At 39.0% G+C, this 23,837-nt stretch overlaps 1 protein-coding gene across 4 annotated transcripts in view; it reads left to right on the top strand.

Annotated features, from left to right (window-relative positions):
- The first annotated feature begins 894 nt into the window (after positions 1-894).
- The window catches only part of ACBD6 (acyl-CoA binding domain containing 6), a 180,622-nt gene continuing 157,679 nt past the window's right edge, over positions 895-23,837 (top strand). For 2 of the 4 annotated variants that reach the window (XM_023640650.2, XM_070267827.1), the window contains exons 1-3: positions 895-1,589; positions 7,781-7,845; positions 10,434-10,530. In XM_023640650.2, coding sequence (XP_023496418.1) covers positions 1,368-1,589; positions 7,781-7,845; positions 10,434-10,530 — 384 coding nt within the window. In that variant the 5' untranslated portion in view covers positions 895-1,367. Of the gene's footprint in view, positions 1,590-7,780; positions 7,846-8,525; positions 8,885-10,433; positions 10,531-23,837 lie in introns of those variants that run through there. The other 2 variants (XM_070267828.1, XM_070267829.1) reach the window with 2 other exon arrangements.

Here is a 23,837-nt window from a genome sequence, read left to right as displayed (position 1 = left end):
ACAGTGGGGGATTCAATAACATCACTTTTTAATCGCAAGAATTTGCTCATCAGGCATCCCTTGACTGGGCTGTGAGTCCCTTGAGAGCAGACACTCACAGTGGCACATTCTGGATACACAAGGAGTGTCTATCGAATCCTGATCCAAGCTGCTTCATCTTCCTGCCTTTTCTCAGTGTTCTCGCATCCTGTCTACCCTTCTGCTCTTCCACCTGTCTAAAGCCTGACCCCAAAGCGTCAATAACCAACCTGTAGAACATCTTTCTGGGTACCATTCTGAGGGTGCTCGTTACAGTGTTTTGAGTACTAAATGATATAGTAGTGTTGTTTTTAACAACACTTAGGACACAACCACTCAAGAAATGCTAACCATTATAATCATATCATAGTTTTTGTATAGTTTTGTAAGTTCCCTTAGGGCAGAACTATTTTGTACGTTTTGGTTTCACTTTCCAGGGTCTGCAAAGCACAGCGGCAAAGGCTGACTTTCGAAGCCCGAACTCGGAGGCTGCCGTCTAGAAGTCTGGAAGCAGAATCCTGCTAAGGGCAGGGGATTGGGGGGCGTCCCCGGAAAGCCCGTTCTCCGTGCTCTGATTGCTGGGAGTTCCGCAGGTGTGCAACGCAAGCACGGAGAGGAGTGATTCGACCAGCACTCACGCAGTTTGGGCGGCGACGGCCTATCTCCCAGTTTTTCATCCATTATTCAAGTTAGAGCCAAACTCTCCAGCGGGGAGCCCAGGCCTGTCTGGGGACCCAGGAGCCCGGGAGGCGGGCGCAGGCGGAACCTTAGTCCTCCGCGGCACGTTTCCCGCGACTCCGCTCCCATCGCTACACCGCCGAATAGACGGCCTCCTTCCCCCGCCCGGTGGCCCCTCCCGAGGACGCGTTCCGAGTTTGGGACGAGTCTTTGCGATGGGAGGATAATGGGCACTCCCGCCGAGGGCAGTTTCTCCGAGCAGCGTCCCCCAGGCGCGGGCCCCAGAGCCCCGGGTAGAGGAGGGTGCCCGCCGAGGCGCCGCCGCGCGGGCTCTGCGTAGCCCCGGGCGCGCGCTCGCCCGCCGCTCCTGCGCGCCCCCGTCCCGCGCGCACGCCGGCCTACCCCGCGCCCGCCCTCCCGGCGTTCCGGCCGCGCGGCCCCGACCCCATCGCGGGCGGAGGGACCCGAGCGCGCTGCTAGGCCGGGGGAGCCGAGGAACCGGCGCCCGCGGGGCAGAGCGGCGGGCGGCGGAGGCTGCCCTGCGAGCCGGGGAGAGGCGGCGGGAGCGCGGAGCGAGGGAGCGCGGGGTCGCGTGGAGCTCGGGCTCACCCAGCCCGGAGGGCCGGCCCCGAGCCGGTCTTCTGCCCGCCCGAGGAGGCCAGGGCGGACACATGGCCTCGCCCTTGCTGCCCGCGGGGGCCACCACGGGCGACAGCGGCGGAGAGCTGAGCTCGGGGGACGACTCCGGGGATGTGGAGTCCCTCCCGAGTCCCGAGCTCGAGGCGTCCAGGAGCCTGGCCGAGCTGTTCGAGAAGGCTGCGGCGCACCTCCAGGGCCTGATGCAGGTGGCCAGCAGGGAGCAGCTCTTGTACCTGTACGCCAGGTACAAGCAGGTAAAGTCGCCGGGAAGGGGCGGGTGCGGGAGAGCGACCAGAGGCCTCTTTCCTCCAAAAACTGTTGACCAGCGTGCCTGGTTAATGGCTAGGTGTAATGAAGTTGGTGTGTGTTTTGGTTTTTCATCGTCTGCTGAGAATCGGCATCATTCAGGACCTGGAGAGGACCTGTCAGCTGTCCTGGGAGGGATGTTTAGCTGGACACTGAACGACAGTTTTTCTCTGTCTTCTCTGACTTGCTCAGTGACCTTGCACTTGTGCTTTTACCAGCTTCAGCATCTTTACAAAATGAGGATGATAACGTAAGACTTAGCGTTCACTCTTACCAAAGGGTCGTATGGAAGTAAATGCGGTAATGTTGAAAAGATATTTTGAGATCTAGGAGAATAATATGATTGTAAGAAAAACGGTGATGCAATACAAAATAAATTATTATTACTTTTATTATTGTGATTTTTAAACTCTAAATATCTTAAACTTAATGTTTTGGGTGAGTATGCTTCTGTCTCTTAGATACAATTATAAAAAATGTTGGAGTGCTAAACTCCAGATGAACTAGTCTCCTTGTTTTACGGAAAAGGAAAGGGAAGCCCAAAGAGAGTAGATAACTTACCTGAGGTCATACAGATAAATCAGAACTGCAACTAGATTGTAGTTCCTGACTCAGTGTCTAAGGCTGAACTTTACCTGGAAATATGGAAATAATAATAATAATGTCATATTAGATATTTATCATTCAAAGAGTCATTGGGTTGGGTACCAGAAGGAAAAGTAATTGCTTTATCATAATCAACAAATAACTTAGCCAGCATCTTTTATGTGCAAAACATTTGGGTGCCTACAGGGGATGCAGAGAAGCTAAACGTCGTGATACTTGCCTTCAAGAGACTTACAGTTACTTGAGGAGTCTAGATTTAAACACGTGAAAAATTGCTGACAAAAGTTAATTGACAGTTCAGGAAAATTCCAGCTCTTTGGACCAACTGGAAGTGATGAAGTTCTGGGTAATAGCCCGTTTTATTTTATTAAACAATTTTTAACCTTTCTTTTGCCTCTTGGTATCTATTTTCCCTTGTATTTTTTTTTTTAATAGTTGTGAGGTCCCTCTGTATTCTTCACCGAATATACCATCCTGGATAGAGCCGAACCTTCTTTTGGAGATTGGTGTATGTCAGTTAGGAATATTAGTTAAGTGACCCGAGAGACACAGCTCTAGGTTCAAATGGTCTAAGTCATAGTGTTGAATGAAAATTGCCTCTGAGTTGGCCTTGGAATTTGCTTCCTTGCAAAAGTTCTGGACATCTATTTCCTCTTTGGTCATTTACCCTATCCTAATAGCATTAAAATGAGACTTTCGATTACTTAACAAGAATTTATTGAGCGTTGTGCTAAGGCCCATAACATGTCTGACTGATGATTCTCTGGGCAGTATAAGACTAATTTTCTCCAAATGCCCTAGAGAACATTCTTTTTCTTTCTAGGACATATCTTTATTTATTGATATTTGTGTCATCATTAAGTATTTGATTTCTGAGTTATCAGTGAACTCAAGTATCCCCACTTCATCCAGGTAGTCTGGAAGAGGCGTGTGCATCCGCTTTTCAAGACCTTCACTTTAGGGTGTTTAGAGATATTGTGTAACTGGAAATAAAATTCCTCATTATTAGAGAATACGATTGTGCTTACTTAGATATCACATTGGGACACAGTTTTCATCAATCTCTTCTAACTATTTTTAATAGAATTCTGAGACAATATTAAAAATAGCATCTTTGAGAAAATAATAAAGTTGAAAGCTCAATGTAATTCCTGCATGGTGGATCAAAATTTGTCATAAAATAATTGCATTTTGTTTTCAGAATAGCACCCTATTTTGTAGGGTGAATGAGGTAAGGTTGTCAGCAGGAAGATGATAAAAATAACCTGAGATATGGCCCTTATTTTCTCAGGCAGAGCCCTAAACTTACCTAACATAATAGCTGTTTTAGTCTCAGATAAGCCTATGGCTCCAAAATCATCTTTTAGTGATGTGTCCAAAAGATCACACCAATTAACAGGTTTTTTTGTCCTTTGTGCATTAGCCTGCACTCTCCCAGCAAGAGATGACTGACTGACGTCTGTGAAAACTGTCGGACAATGAAAATTTCACACTCCTGTTGGCTTCATTTTATGGGGGCCTTCAGCACTAGCACCAGTGAGGATGCTCAGCGTGTCCTCCTCCTGTAGCTTGGGGACACTTAATTCAGTGGCATTTGCCATTAGCAACCTTTGTGGAAATACTCTGTTTCAAGGGCACTAGGTATGTTATATATACGTGAGCGAGAACAATTTAGATGCTCTGTTAAAGTGGTACATTTTATAATTCTCCTTTTTAGCTTCTGATTCATTATCTAATAATTTGGAAAATGTTGCTTGTGAGGTCCTAAAATCCTGTAGGTTTATTTTTCCAGTCTTTTCTGCATCCGGAACTCTTCTTTGAATTTGGGAATACGAAAGCTTCTGTGTCAGGATATAGGGTCAGCTGCTGAACTTTTCTTTTGATTTCACATAATGGTCAGGAGGCAGGTGATCTGGGGCTGGTGGTGGTTCTGCTTCATGAGACAATCCAGGGGCTTTAGTTTTTTTCTGTCTTTAGCTCAGCCATGCCCCAAGGCAGCAGTTCTCAAGTTATGGTCTACAGTCCCCTGAGAATCCCTGAGACTTTCTCAGGGGAGCTACAAGGTCAAAATTGTTTTCATAATTATATGAAGACGCTATTTGCCTTTTTCCTGTGCTGTCGTGGTGGACAAAACTGTTGATACATTTGGCATGAATTAAGGCAGTGGCAGCAAACTGTACTAGTAGTCCGATATTTTACTGCCACCTACTAAAAAAAAAAGCCGGTTTCGCTTAAAAATGTCTTTGATGAAGCAGTAAAAATTATTGATTTTTTTAATTAAATATTAAGGCTTGAGTACAGTCTTTTTAATATCATGTGTGATGAAATGGGTCCACACAAAGCACTTCTGCACACTGAATTACGTTGGCTACTTTGAGAAAGAGCACTTGTGTAATTTTTGAGTTGCAAGCTGAGCTATCCACTTTTTTCATGAAACATCGTTTTACTTAATAGAACTCACAGATAAACTATGCTTATTCAAATTTGAGTATTTGAAAGACAGTTTCTTGAAAATAAAGGAAGTGAGCCTGTCACTTTAAGGAAAACAACTGACACTATTTGTTACCAGTGAGAGCATTTGAGCAAAAATTAGAAGTTTGGAAAATATGTATCTGTCATTGAGCTTGACAGCTTCCTAATACTCAAATCCTTTTTTTGCTGAGATCAGTGGTGATTTTAATGATTTTGTGAACTTTTCTATTGTATAATGAAATGTGTTAACATTTGGAAGGTCTGCATAACGCAGTGAACCATATTTTCCAAACATTGCATGGAATGATGGTACAAATTACGTGTGGGTCAAAGATCCATTCAAAGTGCAAGTCAGACCAATGGATTTTAATGGAACAGTGTGAAAATTCGTTGATATGACCTCAGACTCCACATTGCAACTAACCTTAAAGAAACTGCCACTTGTTGAGTGTTGGTGTGGGATCAAAGAGAAATCCCACAATTATCTGAAAACACTGCTAAAATGCTTCTTTCTTTTCTAACAACGTATCTCTGTGAAGCCGAATTTTCTTCATCTGCTTCAACCAAAACAACATATTGCAATAGATTGAATGCAGAAGTGGATATGAGAATACAACTGCCTTCTATTAAGGCGGACATGAAAGAGATTTGCAAAATGTAAAACTGTCACTTTTCTCACTAAATTTTTTTTGCTTTAGAATATGTAGTTATTTTTCATAAAATTTTATTTAACATGTAATGAGTTTATTAATGGATTAATACATATTTTTAAGACGTCTTTTAATTTCTAATGTGGCAAACATCTATGGATATAACTCACATAAACAAAAGCTCTTTGGGGTCCTCAATTTCTAAGAGTGTAAAGGGATCACGAGACCAAAGAGTTGAGAACTGCTGCCCTAAGATCCTCTTTCCATGGCTGGGGGTGGCTCACCATCACCACATGCATATTCTGGCCAAGGCAAAGGGACAGGGAAGGACAAGCCCCCCTTTCTTCTTAAGGAACATATTTATATCATTTCACACACATCCGGTCCCCTGAATCTGGGCGGAAGTGGCACGGCCACATGTACTGTTTAGCTAGATAACCGTGTCTGGCTGAGACTTCTATTACTGTAGGAGAAATGGAGGGTAGATATTAGTATTTGTTTCTGCCACTGGCTGGTATCTGGATAAAAAACAAAAATAATAATAACTACTCTTTTAATGATGTCTAATAGTTGATTTCATTTCATATTTCTTTTTTTTTTGTGAAGACTACATTGTGTTCACCACCCAAAATCTAATTAACATCCGTCACTGTACACATGTGCCCTTTTACTCTTCACCCTCCCGCTCCCCCATTCCCCCTGGTAACCACCAATCTGTTCTCTCATTTCATATTTCTAACAATCCAGTAGTTCAAGTGATTTTAGAGATGCCAGAACTGAAGCCTGGATTCTATATAGCATGTAGAACAGAGTGCTATAGTAAAGGAATGTTAGACTTTAGACAGTCCTGGATTCAAATCCTGACTACTAGTTCAGTATTTACTAATGTGTGAGCTGTGACAACCTTACTCAGCTTTTCTATACACATTTATGAAATGAGTTCGTAATGGCAAACCTAACAGGATTGTTGTGTGGCTCGTCTGACATCACATATGTGAAGCTTTGGGTTTATGGCGATTCTTCAAGAAATGCAGCTCCTGCTCTCTCGCTCTTTCTTCCCTCTGTCCTATCATAACAGGGCTGCTTATGTATAAATGTGCATTTTAATAATGACCAGAGGACCATGTGATTAACTGCTAAGCAAGTGATAGAGATAATTGTTACGAATTCAGAGATAAATGAGCTCGTTCTAGACCGAAGGGTTCTTAGAGTCTGAACCTTGAGTGGGACTGAAAGGAGGTGTAGCATTTTGAGAAACTGAGGGACGAAGAAGGTTTTTCAAGTGAGGGGAGTAACATGAGCAAAACTCAGAATAAAAATTCCCCAGGCAGTGAGTAGAGCATCTGTTTGATTTTAGCAAAATTCAACTGTGTCAGAGTAATAGGAGGTAGTGGGAAGGTTACTGAGCAGTAGATTGGGGTCAGACTCTGGGATTGAGCATTAGGGAAAATAGGTTTTTTGCTGAACACGTCCCTGACATTCATTCTATATTCCACAAACATTTTTTACTACCTAACGTCAGACACTGTATTAGGTGTGATGAGTGAGTTAAGAATGGTTTCTTAGAGGCTGTGTTCTAACAGAAAGGTGAGGCTTTACACAAAACTTTCTAACACAAGGTGAAAGTGGAAAGTGCTCTCAAGAGAGACAGAGCGAGTGCTGGGGGAGCCCATCAGAAGCGCAGGTGCTTCTGGTAGTGGGAATGGGCCATGTGGTGAATTCGGCACTGTGTGAGTTTCATTTATGCTTATACACAATGAAAATAATTACTGTATAATTTAACTACAAATGTTATTTGAGGGTTAAAAGTAAGTGTTGGCCACAAAGAGGAGAAGATTGTGGAATATTTAGAATTTGTATTTTTGTTGAGAAACCCTTGAAATTTTTTTGCACGGCTTTCAGCATCTAAATTTATATTGATTAGTTTCATAATGGGGCACTTTAAGAGTAGTGTGCTTTATCCTGGAATTTGGGAGATATAAAATGCTGATAGAGTTATGAGAATCAGCGTAAATAAACAATATCATGGATTCTGATAAACTGTACTTTAAAGCTCGTTTATTGCACGTTTAAAAATTCTTCTATATTATAAATGGTAATAAGGATTGCATAATCTGTGTTTATAATTTGTCTTATATAATAGTTTCTAATGTAGGAATGCAAGTGTTTTGTCACCCATACTTTTTAATGTGTTACAGTATTAGATAACAGTTGTTTTATGCAGTAAGCGAAAGCAGCCTATATTTAAAGTTTGTTTGCTTTTGCAAAGAATGTTAAATTTTGTTTTTCTATATAGATGCAAATATTTTCTAACCTATGGTTACTAAGTATACCTAATAAATTTGAAAATAAAAAGTTTCTCTGGCATTTCTTTGAAAAATAAGTTCTTGATTTTCCTCCCCTTCATTTAGGTCAAAGTTGGAAATTGCAATACTCCTAAACCAGGCTTCTTTGATTTTGAAGGGAAGCAAAAATGGTAAGAAATTCTTGGAATCTAATGAGGTCGCTGGAAATGATTTAGGTGTTTAGGAATTAGAAAGTAGTGAGCAGATTAAAGAATTATTTTTATATTAATCTCTCTGCTGTAGACTGTGCTAATGACAGGCAATTGGGAGAGAGATTAAAAGAATCCGCTTTTAGCTAAGTCTCCTAAAGGATTCTTCTGCCATGATGTTAGTGCATAAGTAGTTCACAATGACGTGCGTTCCTTACGTACGTATAACTTCCTGGAGAGTGACCGTAAGAGCTGTTGCTTGAGATTCTCCTTTCCTGTCGTTCGGCCCCTCATGGGTCACCACATTTCCCCTCTGGAGGGGTCTTTGGAAGAAGGCCAGGAGGATTTGAAGGGAGGAGAGCAGGGTAAACCCCCACTTTGCGCTCTTCTCGCTGCCCCAATTTTATCTTCTCGGCTCTGATGCTCTTCTGTTCCTTGCCCCACCCACACCACCGTAAAGAAGTACTTATAATAACCGCTTGAGAGGAGGGGAAAAAAACAGATACTGAGTCCACTTCTTTCCTGAATACATAAAAAGATTATGCCCTTCCAATTTTTTTACTTATAATTCAGAGGTTCCCTTTTATCATTTGAGGCCTTATTTCCTCTTAGCTTGTCTAAGTGAAAAAGAGAAATTGCATACAGTAGGGAACCTTAGGTTTAGAAGGAAGGACTTAGGAGTGTCAGCCCTGGAATTAAAAGTATAGAAGCGATGCTGAAAATGGATCCTATCTTCACACTCTAGAGCAGTGTTGCTCACAGTGCGGCCCCCGGACGAGCTGTCTGGGAACTGCTTGTTACCCGGCTGTAAGGAGACGCAGAGCTTGAACCCGGATGTAAATCGGTTATGTCCTTAAGCTCTCGGTGTAGTTCCGCTGATGTTTCGTGTGCGTGGGGCGCGCTCCGTGAAGGAAGCCGGGCTTTGGTTTCCATTGTGGGGCGAGCTCTCTTTGCTGGTGATAACAGATAGTTCTCGGGCATTTAATTACTGTTGTGGAGAATACCTGATGGAACTTTTACTGTGAGTTTTTTGTTTTAATTTATTTCCTAACTTCATTATTTTTTTCCTGTGCTTGCCTGTTTTTTCAGCAATTTAAAAAAGTTTAGATTTTTACACTGTAGTAATAATTCAGGCAAGAATCAATGGGTGCTAAAACTGTTAAATGGGAAGCAATGTTTACACAGTCTGACGCACGGTTTACTTGTTAATTACAAAGAAGAAAATGGGAGATACTGCTTTTGCCAAGTCCTCAGTGTTCTCATTGATGGTGGGACAAACTGATGCCACGTGCCCCTGAAGTGGAGCCTCGTAAAGGGCGTGTCACCTGTCTGCTGCTTCCTGCCAAGGTGTTTACCTCGTTCTAATCATGATTAATCATTTTTGGCAGGAACATTCTGTAAGTGAGAAAACAATCAGACAAATCTAAATTAAGGGATATTTTATAAAACAATTGGTTTGGACTCTTAAAAAAAACCAATATCATGGATGACAAAAAAGGGCTAAAGGTACATGAAACTCAGTGCTGTGTGTGAATCTTGTTTGGCCCCTGGTCTGGGAGAAGGAAGCTAGAAAGGACATTATTGGGAAATCAGGGAAATCTGAATATTGTCTAGATACTTAGATAATAGTTTTGATGTTAAATTTCCTCTGTTTGGAAAAGGGGTAAAGTGTTAGGATATATACAAGTAACTGTCAAGAGATTCAGTAAATATAAATTTAGAAAACCTCAGAAAGATGTTATATTCCTCATAGGAGGAGGAGGGTAGTGAAGAAACTGGGACTGAGGTCTGTTTTACACTGGATCAGTGGATCTGCTTCCTGGTTGGAAGTAGAAAGAATGGGCAGGGAAAAACCCAACAGGAGCCTCTCCTTGCATCTTGCAGAAGAGAAGAAAAGACTGACTCAGAAACAGGCTCAGGACTGAAATGTTACTCTTAGTATTTACACTGCGGGAAGTCTCTACCTTCTTACTCGTTAGTATTCTTCTCTCTGCTCTCACCACTCCACCCTCACTTTTGAACTCCCTCCCTGAGGACTCAGGATCCATTACTAACAGCTTGTAGATGAGATAGCAGAAGGGGAAGGTGTGTTTCTTACATCCTAAATAAGACATTTGAAGTGTTTTCCCAGGGAATATTGTTCTGTGTGATGGTTGATTTCCATATTACCAAAATGCCATGAGCACAGTTAATTCGTAAGATGGGAACTGCTTTTCTTGGTCTGTTCTCAACCACGCTGAAAGTTGGGTTTTGGGGAGTTATAAAATCTTAGATAATACTGTGAGTTCATTGTCTTCCCAAATTCAACAGATATGTAATATATATGTTATTAAAATTTCATGAGGGTGGGTGATTAGGAAAAAAAGTCTAAAAAAGCTCCTTTGGTGAGACGATAAGGACTTTATTGCTGTAGACCAACATAGATGTAAAAAAAGAGGGCTACTCGTCCAAGACTTATTATATCTGTATCCCCACACCCTTAAAATGTGTATGTCAGGTTTTTTTAGTCATACAAAGAAATATGCTGTTTGTAGTTAATGATAGGTCATTTTGGGTATTCTGTTCTATAGGGAAGCCTGGAAAGCCCTTGGCGATTCGAGCCCCAGCCAAGCGATGCAGGAGTATATCGCAGCGGTTAAGAAATTAGATCCAGGGTGGAATCCTCAGGTAAGACTCAATGATTGTAAAGAATACTTTCCAAAAACGTATCATCTTTCTCTCAAATAAATGTTTAAAACTCAGCTTAGGCTTAAGTAAGATTCTTCAAGTTATATTTTCTCAAATCAAAAGATTATAAAGTTATTGCAGTATTTATCTTTCTAAAAATATGATTGCTTAAATACTGACATAACCAGCTACGGATCCTGAGAACTTCTCTGAATTGTAGAGAATGTTTAAATAAAAGCATAATAATTTTCATCATGAAAAAACTATTTTAGAATTCAAAAGAGTTTAACGTGAGAGCATCATTATCTTGAGAAATGGTAGGTTTCTTTTGGATTTTTCTTTATGAGCACCTTCTGTGCAAACACAAAATGCTTATTGATGGGGTAAAATATGAACAAGACATGCTTTTTGCCCTAATGTAGTTTAAAGTATATCAGAGAAGATAAACCATACCAAAATATAGTAGGATAAAACAATAATAACACAAGTCTAGGGCATCCAGTGGAAGGAGAGATTACTTTGGATTTTGGGGTCATTGGATATTATTCACTTAACGTACCCTCTTTTTCTAGTATGCTTATTGGAGAACATCTGGAAAGAGTTTAATAAAGGCAGGGTTGCTATTTTATTTGAAAAGTTTTTAAAAAACTTGTTGACAGGTGTTTCAGTGAGATAACAGGCTGCTTTGGTACCATGTCAAAAATGAAAGTTGCTGGGGCCAGACTGGTGGCGCAGCGGTTAAATTCACACGTTCCGCTTCTCGGCGGCCCAGGGTTCACCGGTTTGGATCCTGGGTACGGACATGGCATTGCTTGGCACACCATGCTGTGGTAGGCGTCCCACATATAAAGTAGAGGAAGATGGGCACGGATGTTAGCTCAGGGCCAGGCTTTCTTAGCAAAAAAGAGGAGGACTGGCAGTAGTTAGCTCAGGGCTAATCTTCCTCAAAAAAATATTTAAGCCAAATGTTTCAGTGTGAATGAATTCAACAATTTTTTTTTTTAAGATTTTATTTTTTTCCTTTTCCTCCCCAAAGCCCCCCAATACACAGTTGTATATTCTTTGTTGTGGGTCCTTCCAGTTGTGGCATGTGGGACGCTGCCTCAGCGTGGTTTGATGAGCAGTGCCAGGTCCACGCCCAGGACTCGAACCAACGAAACACTGGGCCGCCTGCTGCGGAGCGCGCAAACTTGACCACTCGGCCACGGGGCCAGCCCCAGAATTCAACAATTTTTAATGGTTTTTTTGTAATAGTTAAATTAGTTCATAGGTACGTATTTATTACAGTATGAAAGAATTTTGTTCCATCAATCATGGAATCTTAAAATGTCAGAGTTGTAAGGAAACTTAAAGGTTATATATTTCTGACGTATAAAGTATGTCTTAATTATGCGTACAAAGAGAGAGAGAGACCCAACTTAGGACATCTTTAATGATATGACTGTCTTTTGGAAGTCATTGAAACATTTCCTGATGTTTTTGGTGTGCATAAGTATTCATTCTCAGAAAGATTCTATTTTGTTAATATCTTTTATAAAACATCGTTTGCATACAAATATATATCATAAATATCTCAAGGACTTAAAATCTGAAATTCAGTGGTCAAAACAGGTGCCCCTCTGAACTGAACTCAGCCTGAACACCTATGGTGCAAGGTTTAAAAAATAAAACAGAACTTGAATTTGAATGCCTGTAGGGGAGTACTCCCTCTCCAGATCCAGTCACGGTGGTCTCAGGTCTTCCCTGTTGATTTACACCTGACCGTTTCCGCTACCTGGCCTATGTAGGCATTCGAGTTTATGACTTCTGATACATGACAGAATTTATGATTTCTTGCCTTCAATACCTTAATTACTAAATAAAATTCTATTAACTGTGACTCTGCAAATTGCAGAGTCCATGCGTTAGGTAGTTCTTCTTTATGGAAATCCAAACAGGCATTAAGGATGCTTTAAAAAAATATCTAAATCTCACCTATTGAACGTAAACTTGAGTAAATTAAACAGAACCAAAGGCACTTTCAAATCAAGATCATTCTTTAATACATTGTTCTAAAAATATTTTAACATCATAATCTAGTTGTAAAGAGGAATTTTATGTTTCATTTACATTTTAATTTTTAGTTTAAACACTGAGCTGGTCCCCTTTGACTCATAGCTTTTTTTCCCCTTGTTTTTACTGGTATGGGGCAGGTCATAACCTCAATCTCAAGAGATTTGGTATTCAGTTCATTATCTTTTAGGTTAAAGAATCATTTTCTTTGATATTTGTTTCTATGTGCTGAATGTGTAAGCTCTTTACACGTTTTATTCTGTGAAATCTTCATAAGAATCTTAAGAATTAGAAGCTATTATTGGCTGCATTTTAAAAATGAGAAAATTCAGGCATAGAGAGGTTTAGTACCTGCCTAAGATTAGGCAGCTAATAAATGATGGTCCTGGAATCTGGACCTGTCCTTATGAGTCCAGAGCCCCACTCTAACCACTCTGCTATCTGTTCTATAGCTGACATTTTAGATATATATCCATAGTCCATATTAAAATATATTATTATATATATAACATGTAAACTTATATGTATGTATATGTATTAAAAATTCAAGTAAAGGTGGTGACTTTTTAAATCAAACCTTGAGGTATAAAATGAACAATGCTTTAAAATGCAACCCTTTGACTGTATTTGCTGTCATGTTTCATCTTATTTCAAGAATGTTTTGTTCAGTGTCTAATATAAACAAGGCAATTCTTTTGCCTTTACTTATTTTGTTATTTTGGGTGAGGTGGAGGGTGAGTTTTTATTTTAGTATAATTTATTTTTATTATTTTTTTCTTCTGAAGAAGATTCGCCCTGAGCTAACATCTCTGCCAGTCTTCCTCTATTTTGTATGTGGGTCACTGCCACAGCATGGCTGCCAACAAGTAGTGTAAGTCCTCGCCTGGGAATCAAACCCAGGTGGCTGAAGCAGAGCGTGCTGAACTTAACCACTAGGCCATGGGGCTGGCCCCTATTTTTATTTTTTTTTTGACAAATAAGAATTGTATATATTTAAGGTGTACAACGTGATGTTTTGATATTTGATATATGTATACATTGTGGCATGATTATCACAAACCATTCAACTATCCATCCCTTCCCATTGTTACCATGTTTTTGTTTTTTGTGGTGAGAACATCTGGGATCTACTCTCTTAGCAAATTTCAAGTACACAATACATTATTATTCACTAATATATTCTGATAGGATTTTTTAAGTTTCAAGAGTAGTACAGGAATTTCTGGATGGCCTTTATCTAGATACACCAGTTTACATTTGCTTTAGCATTCTCTACACACACACACACATATAAACAAATATAAAAATAAATTTTTTCTGAGCCATTTTAGGTAAGTTGGAGACATGTTCCTTTACCACTAAATACTTCAATACTTCTTAAGAAGTAAGGCTCTTTTCTTATATAATTACACCGTAATTATCAAAAATGGGAATTTTTTTTTTGGTGTCATGAATTCTTTTGAAATTCTTTTTTAGAACCCCTCAAAGGGGCTCAGAGTCCCTGCGGGGCATTATATATATATTTATTTTTTTTAATAAAAACTGTATATATTTAAGGTGTACATCATGATGATTCGATATACATATACATAATAAGATGATTACTATAGTCAGGCTCATTAATATATCATCTCCTTACATAGTTACCACTTTTTTTGTGGTTAGAGCACCTGATATTTACTCTCTCAGCATATTTCCAGTATTGAATACAGTATTATTAATTGTAGTCACCATACCTGTATGTTAGATCTCTGGATTTATTCATCCTACGTAACTGTAACTTGGTACCCCTTGACCGACATCTCCACATCCCACCACCAGTGCTTGGTAAATTTCATCCTACTCTCTGTTTCTATGAGTTTGACTTTTTAATTTTTTAGATTCCATATGTAAGTGAGGTAATGTAATATTTGTCTTTCTCTGTCTGCCTTCTTTCATTTAGCATAATATCTTCTAGGTTCATCCATATTGTCACAAATAGCAGGATTTCCTTCTTTCTCATGGCTGAATAATATTCTGTTGTATATATATACCACATATTATTTATCTATTCATCTATAGATGGACACAGGTTTCCATATGTTGGCTGTTGTGAATAATGCTGTAATGAACATGGGAGTGCAGAAATCTCTTCGAGGTTCTGATTTCATTTCCTTTAGATGTATACCCAGAAGTGGGATTGCTGGATCATATGAGAGTTCTACTTTTAATATTCTGAGGAACCTCCATACTGTTTCCCATAATGGCTGTATCGATTTTCGTTCTACCAACAGTGTACAATGATTCTCTTTTCTCAAAATCAGGAATATTAACATTGAGTGAATATTATTGTCAAATCCATAGTCCATATTCAAATTTATCACTTATCTAAAAAATGTCCTTCGTAGTTATTTTTTAAAGTTCTGATCCGTCATCCAATCCTGGATCATGAACTGCATTTAGTTGTCATGTCTCTTTAGTCTCCTTTAATCTGGAACAGTTCCTCAGCCTTTCTGTTTCTTTCTTCACCATGATATTTTTGAAGAATATAGGCCAATTATTTTGTAGAACATCCTTCAGTGTGAGTTTGTCTGATGTTTCCTTATAATTAGATTCAGATTGTACATTTTTAGGAGGAGTATCACAGAACTGTATGCTTCTCAGTGTATTATATCAGGAGATACATGATGTCTCTTTGTCCCAGTATTGGTTAACTTTGATCACTTGCTTAAGGTGGTGTCTGCCAGATTTCTCTACTGTAAAATTCTTATTTTTCTCTTTGTAGTTAATGAGCAATTTGTGGGGAGATACTTTGAGACTATGTAAATATCCTTTTCCTAATCAGATTTCACCCACTAGTTTTACCACCTATTAATGATTTTCTAACTCTATCATTTCTTCTATATTTATTATTTGTCATTCCACTGTAAAGATAGGCTTTCTCTTCTCCCTCATTTATTTATTTATTCATTGTCAACAACTGTGAAAGGTCTAGGATTGTACCCTACTTGCAGGCTAATAAGTTGATCTGTTACTGTTTCTTAGATGCTGGCAGAAGTACAAGACTCCTGGGTCTGAGCCAAAGGACTTTATTATTCATGGCATGGCAAACTGCATGAGTTTCATTTGATTTGCATCAGTTTCTCATGTCCCCCAAGTCCCAGAGGGATGATGCAGGTGGGCCTAGATGGATTCCTGCATATGCAGTGGGGTGTGCTATAGGGAAGGAGCATTGAGCTTTTGGGACTAACCACTTTTATAGCAGGTGGAAGCAAGCCTGCTCTTTGTCAGGGGTTGGGAAGACATTACCTCATCCTGAAGGTGGCTTGCTGCACACACAACCCTGAGAAATGGCCCAGGTAAAGAGTGGTCAGAGCCGGGCGTACTGAATAAAAAGGGTAAGGATCCTCAGAGCTTACAGTGGACTGCTTCTCCCAGCATTGATGTATTTATATCAGTATATACTCACGGGTTTCTATTTTATTCAATGGGTTATAATCCATTATATCATTATTTTTTATTTGGCCATTGGGAGCCCCTTTAAGATAGCTCCTGTGTCCTTTTGACATGTCCCCATCATTCTTTGAGCATTTTCTTACTTTCTGGGACAAGATGTTTCAGGCTGTATTAGTTTCCTAGGGTTGTCATAGCAAAGTACCACAAACCGGTGCTTTGTAGTTTAAAACAATAGAAATGTACTCTCTCACAGTGCTGGAGGCTAGAGATCTGAAATCAAGGTGTCAGCAGAGCCAAGCTCTCTTTGAAGGCTCTGGAGAAGAATCCTTCCCTGCCTCTGCCAGCTTCTGGCAGCATAACTCCATGTCTCTGTCTTCACATGGCCTTCTTCCCTGTGTCTCTGGATCCGAATCTCCCTCTCCTTCCTCTTAGATAGACACCCGTCATTGGATTTAGGGCCCACCTGAAACCTCTTCTTAACGTTTTTCCCCCAGCTTTATTGAGATGTAATTGACATATAGCATTGTATAAGTTTGTGTACAACCTGTTGATTTGATTTGATACATTTATATATTGCAAAATGATTACCAGCATTAGTTAACACATTTATCACATCATATAATTATTGTTTCTTTTTTGTGGTGAGAGCATTTAAAATCTACTCTTTTAGCAACTTTTTTTTCTTCTAAAGACTGGCATCTGAGCTAACATCTGTTGCCAATCTTTTTTTTTTTTTTGCTGCTTCACCCCAAAGCCCCCCAGTACGTAGTTGTACATTCTAGTTGTAGGTCCTTCTGTTTGTGCGATGTAGGATGCTGCCTCAGCTTGGCTTGATGAGCGGTGCTAGGTCAGCACCCAGGATCCAAACCTGTGAAACCCTGGGCCTCCAAAGCAGAGCACGCGAATTTAACCACTCAGCCAGGGGGCTGGCCCTCTTAGCAACTTTCCAGTATCTAATACCATATTAATAACTACAACTACCATGCTGTACATTAGATCCCCAGAACTTATTCATCTTATAACTGGAAGTTTGTATGCTTTGACTGTTTTCCTTCCCCACCCCCCCCCCCCACCCCACTCCTCAAGCCCCTGGTAAGCACCAGTCTGCTATCTAGAGTTTGGCTTGTTTAGATTCCACATGTAAGTGATATATAGTATTTGTCTTTCTCTATCTGACTTGTTTTACTTAGCGTAATGCCGTCGAGGTCCTTTCATGTTGTTGTAAATGGCAAGATTTCCTTCTTTCTCATGGCTGAATAACATTCCATTGTATATGTGTACCATGTCTTCTTTATCCATTCATTTGTTGACAGACTCTTAGGTTGTTTCCATATCTTGGCTATTGTGAATAATGCTCCAATGCTGTGTAGCTCTCTCTTCAAAATTGTGTTTTCATTTCCCTTTGGATATAAACCCAGAAGTGGGATTGCTGGATCATATGGGAGTTTTATTTTTAGTTTTTGATGAATATATTAACAGTTCTAGAAGAAGACATTTTCCAAAATAAAGTTTTAGATGTTTTCCCATAATTCCTAGCTAATACTTGATATTTTCTATGGCCCTTTTGAGAAGATTCTTGTTTCAAAGTGCATAGTGTGATGACTACTATTTCTTTTGGGTCCTCTGTAAAGAGTTTTGAGTACTAATAGCAGAATGATTTCATTTGAGCTTATTTGGTATCTGTTGGCCCTACGCATTAGGGAAAAAAAGCACATTAATGATCTCTGTACATCTCACTTAAAAGACTAATGTCATGTGTTTTAAATATATAATCAAGGTTTTATCCTAATTTGTGATAGATTACTGTTTCATGTTGAGCCAAATATAAAATGAGATGTTTTGTACTTTTTTTGGACATCTGTTAGAGTATTATTGATATTCATTCAACTCATTAATTGTGCACAAGCTATAGCTCTAGGGGCTGGGACACAGCAGAGAGCGCAGGAGAACCATCCCTGCTCTCAGGGAGCTGACCATCTGGCAGGCATAAGTCATAAAACAAAGAAGTAAATATAGGGCATTAGAGGGTGACTGTTGCTATGGAAAGAAAGCAGGGGATAAGAATAGGGTGTATAGGACCTGGGGTTACAATTTTAAATAAGATGGTCAAGGAAGGCTCACTGAGAACGTGACACTGAGCATCGATTTGAAGGAGTGAAAGAGTGAGTCATGCGGTTATCTAGGGAAGAGTATCCTGTATAGAAGGAACAGCCAGTGTGAGTCCCCAAGGCAGCATCATGCCTGGCGTGCTCTGGAAACTGTGAGGAGGACTGAGTGGGTCTGTGGGAATGTGGGGCAGAGAAATAGGAAATGAGATAGGGTGGGGCACATGGAATAGTCTGTTATAAGGATTATGGCTTTTGCTCTGAATGAGAAGGGAAGTATTCTCTTCGATTGTAAACTTGTAAAAAGAGATAGGTATTCTTTTACATTGTCTAATAATATTTTAATGAAAGTAATACAGGCGTATGGAAATAAAAATGCAGACAGTATGGAAAGAGTGTGAAATAAAACTCCATGAAGTTCCCTGCCTCATACATCATACTCATTCAGTTCTATTTCCTAGAAGTATCTATCCCCCTGTGATGTTTCTGTAGTTCTGCATTGCTGCCTCTGTAACACTAAACTCTAAATTCTTTCTTTAGAAAAGTGTTCTCTGTAAACTGAGCACTTACTTGTCTGACATATAGATGAAGGTTAGTCTGTATGGTTCCTGCAGTTTCACTTGTCTGCCCTGTACCTCCATTTCTTCTCACACCTGGTAAAACCTCTTGTGACCACCAGAGGGAGCAAAGGTCATTATAAATAAGATAGGATTTTATTCTCAGGAATTTCTAGGGCTTTCTCTGTGTTTCAATAGTATTGTTAATACCTTGGTTCTCATTAACTGTCTAGTCTCTTGCCGTTTTTTTTTGATTCTTTAGATCTTTAAAACTTTTGTTTACTTGGAATCTTATTAGTAACTGTTTCTCTTCACCTTACTGGTCTGATGACTCTTGAACCAGCATCCATTGTATTATATTTGTGTGATGTCCCTGAAGGTAAATAGCATAGCTGGGGGAGCTGACATTCTGCTCTCTTTTGTTCTGATAGCCAAATAGTGGTTATCAAGCTGTCCAGTAGCCATCTAGCCTTTCGCAAAACTTGCCTATTATCTGTGGTTTTTTATAGTGTCATGTCCTTATCTTTTACCTATAAAATTTCATTGAACATCAGAGTACATAAATTTCTTAAATATAGTGTACTTACCTATAAAGGTAGTCATCACTTTTGAAATTTATATTTAAAAAAATAATTAGGCAGATGTGTGGCTTTTTGCTGAGGAAAATGCGTGCTGAGCTAACATCTGTGCCTATCTTCCTCCATTTTGTATGTGGGTCACCACCACAGCGTGGCCACTGATGAGTGGCGTAGGTCCATGCCTGGGAACCAAACCCTAGCTGAAGCGGAGCACACTGACCTTAACCATTAGGCCTCAGGGCCGGCCCCCAGATATGTTTATTTTTGCCAAAACTTTATCTTCTTTGATTTTTTCCCTCATCATTCATATTTAATTTTTGTCGACTATCAGGCATTGGTATTGAATTGGGTTTCTTTTCTCTAGCTGCCTTATGCTAGAGAATGATTGTTACCTTTTCTCATGTATTAAAACTCTCGTCTCAGAGAGAACTGCATCTAACCTTTATACTTGATAGTCTGCATCTGTCCCAGAGGCTCCTCAAAGCTGAGGACCATGTTGGGTTCATCTTTTCATCCCAACCATACTGCCTGCGATGTTTAGCACAGAACAATGCCTTAGAAGGTACCTACCAGGCTGTCCTTAGGTTATTCTGATTTCCTTCTCAAGTAACTAATTCTTTTATGTTTCTCTCTGAGTATGTATTTCCAGCCCACTTCTGGCTCCTCTCTTGTTTCTTCAAGATTCAGGGCATAACTTATGTTCAGTGTTAGGGGATTACTTTATTTATTTCAGCTGGCATTTTTAGAGCATGAAATATGCAGGATGCTATTTTAATTCCTGAACAAACTACCCTAAAAATTAGGAGAAAACTCAGCATTTATGGGTAAGGACTAACAATGTCGCTGAAGAGATTAAAACATACACACATGGGGAAAGTGAATTTTGAATTAAGATTTGAATGTGGCAGAGGCCACTTTTAACGTGATAGGAGTATCATAAAGCACAGAGTCTGCATGAGTAAATACTGTTTTGCCCAAGGATTCAGCCTATGTTGATGTTTCTCCCTACTATTGTTGCATTTTTAACTAAAGCCTATGCTGATTCTAAATTTATTTTTTAGCCCTGACCTTTTCTGTGATCTTCATCGGGGCTCAGGGTTTTTAGACCAGGGTCGCAAAATAGATTTTAAAAAGGTGAAATGCCTGCAGAGGCCAGGCCATTAACATAAGTGAATGAAGTGGGTTGGAATTTACGCATAGTCGTAGGGATTGTGGCTTACAGGGAAGTGCATGCCCTATTTAAACAGGGCATTTGGACCTTAGCTGCAGCTGGTTATTGCTGAGTGCCCAGTATGGCCAGATCGGATATGGACTGTAGGTTTTTATGTGAAATCTCGTGATTTTTAAATGAGGTTTAAAAAAAAAGTTCAACACAATATGAGCCAAATCAAACACATCTACGAGCTGGATTCAACTTGAGGGGCTCTACTTTTTTGATGTTGTTTTTGGTTCATGTGTCGAAATATTTGCTGAGCATTTCTGCTTTAGTGTTGCAGTGGCCCTTCAGACTCAAAAGTCCAAGATAGAACTCGTCAGCTCTTTATCCTCCTCACCTGCCCTCACGTGTGTTCCTGTTTTATTCCCTATCTTATTTAATGGCACTGCTGTATACCTAGTTTATTCAAGTGAGAAACAATTAAATTACCTTCTAAATATTTTGCATCCATCACTTTCTTTCCATCCGTACTACCTTTCTCTCAGTACACCATCACCTCTTGACTAGGCTGTTGCAAAGCTCCTTTGTGTTCTCCTTATTTTGAGTTTGGTCCCACTCAGTTCTGTCCTTCACATTGCTTCTAAAATGGCTTATCTGAAATGCGTATCTGACCATGTTTTGCCAGTTTAAAAGTGATTCCCTTTTACAAATTTAGGCTAAATTAGTATGTTCTACATGTTCCACCGTAATCTGGTTCATATCCATACTTCAAACTCCCCTCCTTCCCCTCCTCCACCTTCAAGTTGCAGTGCTATCAGACTGCTTATATTTCCTTAGGGTATCATTTCACCATCCTGGCTATGCATCAGAATCCCATGTAGGGAGCTTTGAAAATAGAAATGCTCAAGCTTCATCCCAGATTTACTTAAAACTTCCTGGGGTAAGGTCCTGGCTTCTTTTTTTGTTGTTTTTATGGCCCACATGTTATTTTGAAGCACGGATGTCAGTATCTACTGCCTTACTTCTTGCTGTTTCACAGCTTCTGATCTAGTTAAGTTGATTTCTCTGTCTGGAAAACCCTCTCTCTTTACTAGATTAATTTATGCTCATCCTTGAAGACTAAGTTGAGGATATTTTCACCTCTAGGAATCGTCCCTGTTCCTTGAACCATACTGATACTGAGATGGGCAAAGTGCCTGTTCTCTGTGGTCCGTGCTTTCATCGTACTTGCCCTTTGAATTGAAGTTATCTGTCTCTTCCATTACACTGTAAACTTTTCCAGAATTAAGATTATAGCTTATCCATATTTATATTCCCTGCACCAGCACAATATCTGAAACAGAAGATGATCAATAACGTTGAACTGATCTAGCAGTTGTCTTGTGTTGGTGCAGGGGGAGGGTTGATGAAGAGTTTGAGTCCATATATTCAAAAATACAGTTTGGCTAGATTACCCTAATACCTGAGTGTGCTATACTTCTGCTTGTTTTTGCTTTATATAGCTTTCCCAATTATAATAGTGCCAAGTTAAAAGAAAATCAGGTTAAAACCTTGTATAGATTGAATTCTGAATTCACTCTCTTTGTTCCTTTTTTATATGAGTTGTGTCCATGTTTTCTTAGATATGTTCTCTCTGGATTAATTGGGTTGGATTAATTAAGTTAAATACTGTATTCTTTATGTAGAATTAACTTTATGAAACTAATGCCATATTTAACTGCAAATTGAGTTTTAGGTGAGCCAGAAGGAGAGGAGAGACTTTAAAGGAGGTTGAAGAATATTTGAAATAGGCATTTCTCTAGGATAAACTTATTTTTGAAAAGAGAACTGTATAAAGCAGAAGAATTTTGCTTCAAGAACAAGGCAGAAAAATTCAAAATTCCTTGGCTGGATTATATCGTTATGATTTAGGTAAATCGAATTGTCTTTTAATTCAGTGGACTATAGAGGGCAGTGTTTCACAGTTTAAAGTTACTATGATTTTTCGTGAAGATAAATACACTTACGTTGTGCTTATTTTGTATTTATGTTTCCCTTATAGAGACACATCACAATAGCTGCAAGGTTAGAAATTTAAAATTTTTAGCTGCGTTTAATAAATCAAAATATAATATTTTAATGAAAGATAAGGTATACTTTCAGTAAAAAACATTATCTTTACATCCAAAAGTGTTGTATCCATGTAATAATAGATGAGAACTAAAATGAGAAAAGATTCATATAAGTTCAGTTCATATAAGTCCAATTCATGTAAGTTAAGAAAAATGAGCAACATAAATTTGATTTGGTAATCTAAATTTATTAGAGAATTTGGAGAAAATTTATCCCATGTAACTAAAATTTTCTTTTATAAAAGAATTCTTAAAACTTTCTTATTTATGTGATAGAAGAGGATATATTTCTTTGTAAGTAAAGCAATTACACATTTGAGTAGACTAATTGAATTATGACATGAAAGCCATGGCAGAAGAAATCATCTAGGAATAGTTCCTTTTGGAATGGGTTATTTCAGATTTATTTTAACAACAAAAAAAAATGACTTGAGTATTAATTAGGAATTAGTAATTGAAACTGCATTTTATCTAGTTCCAAAATTATAAAGAGATTATTTTTTCTACTGAAAAACCATTTGTTCTAATACCAGAGCTCTAATAACATGTTTTGTTGTTAGGAGCAAAGATTGAATGTATTTTGGGTCAAATTTATTAGCCTCCATATGCAGCTAATTTCGATACAAAAAAGCGTGGTGTATTAGTAAAAACGTAAAATGGTCTACCTTACTGACTTTGTTAAGGGCTGCACAGTATTTAGAAAATATGGTTTTCCTAATGCTCATGTGTGTGTGTTTGCCAGTTTAATCCAGTGGTTTCTATTTGTGGTTAAAAATGTGTAATGTTTTGGTTAGCTTCAGAGGGGAATTGACAGATAGATATTCATCTGATATATTCATTGGGTATTTTCACATTCCTTCCACATGTTTACTTGTCTTGAGTTTTCTCCTGTTATATTTGGTAGTTGAAGAAAGGAAGCAGTATGTGTGTATATATATACCTGTAAATGTGTATGCAAAAACTTTGAGTGACAACTTCATTCTTTATTAAAAAAATAATTTAGTATAACTTAAACAAGACTTATGATTGCTTTCAGGACTCACATTCCATCTTTAAATAATGATGTCATAGTTTTGTATCAGAAATCTCGTGTAAAATTACTCTGGGATAAACTTAAAGTGTTTCCTTGGTGTTGGTGGCCTTAGGCTGTCTTGGAGCCGGGTTCCGATTTTAGTATATGACGGTCTGAGTTCTGACGTTTCTTCTAGCAGGCCCTAGATAGAGTAAATGAGTGTTGTTGTGGTCCAGTTTCCACTTTCTCCTTAGGTCAAATGTTGGATATATTTGAAAAAAATTTTAGTGGAACTCCTAGT

The sequence above is a fragment of the Equus caballus genome, chromosome 5 (genome assembly GCF_041296265.1).
Source record: "Equus caballus isolate H_3958 breed thoroughbred chromosome 5, TB-T2T, whole genome shotgun sequence".
In the NCBI taxonomy this organism is placed as follows: domain Eukaryota; kingdom Metazoa; phylum Chordata; class Mammalia; order Perissodactyla; family Equidae; genus Equus; species Equus caballus.
This window is presented reverse-complemented; position numbering and strand designations above follow the sequence as displayed.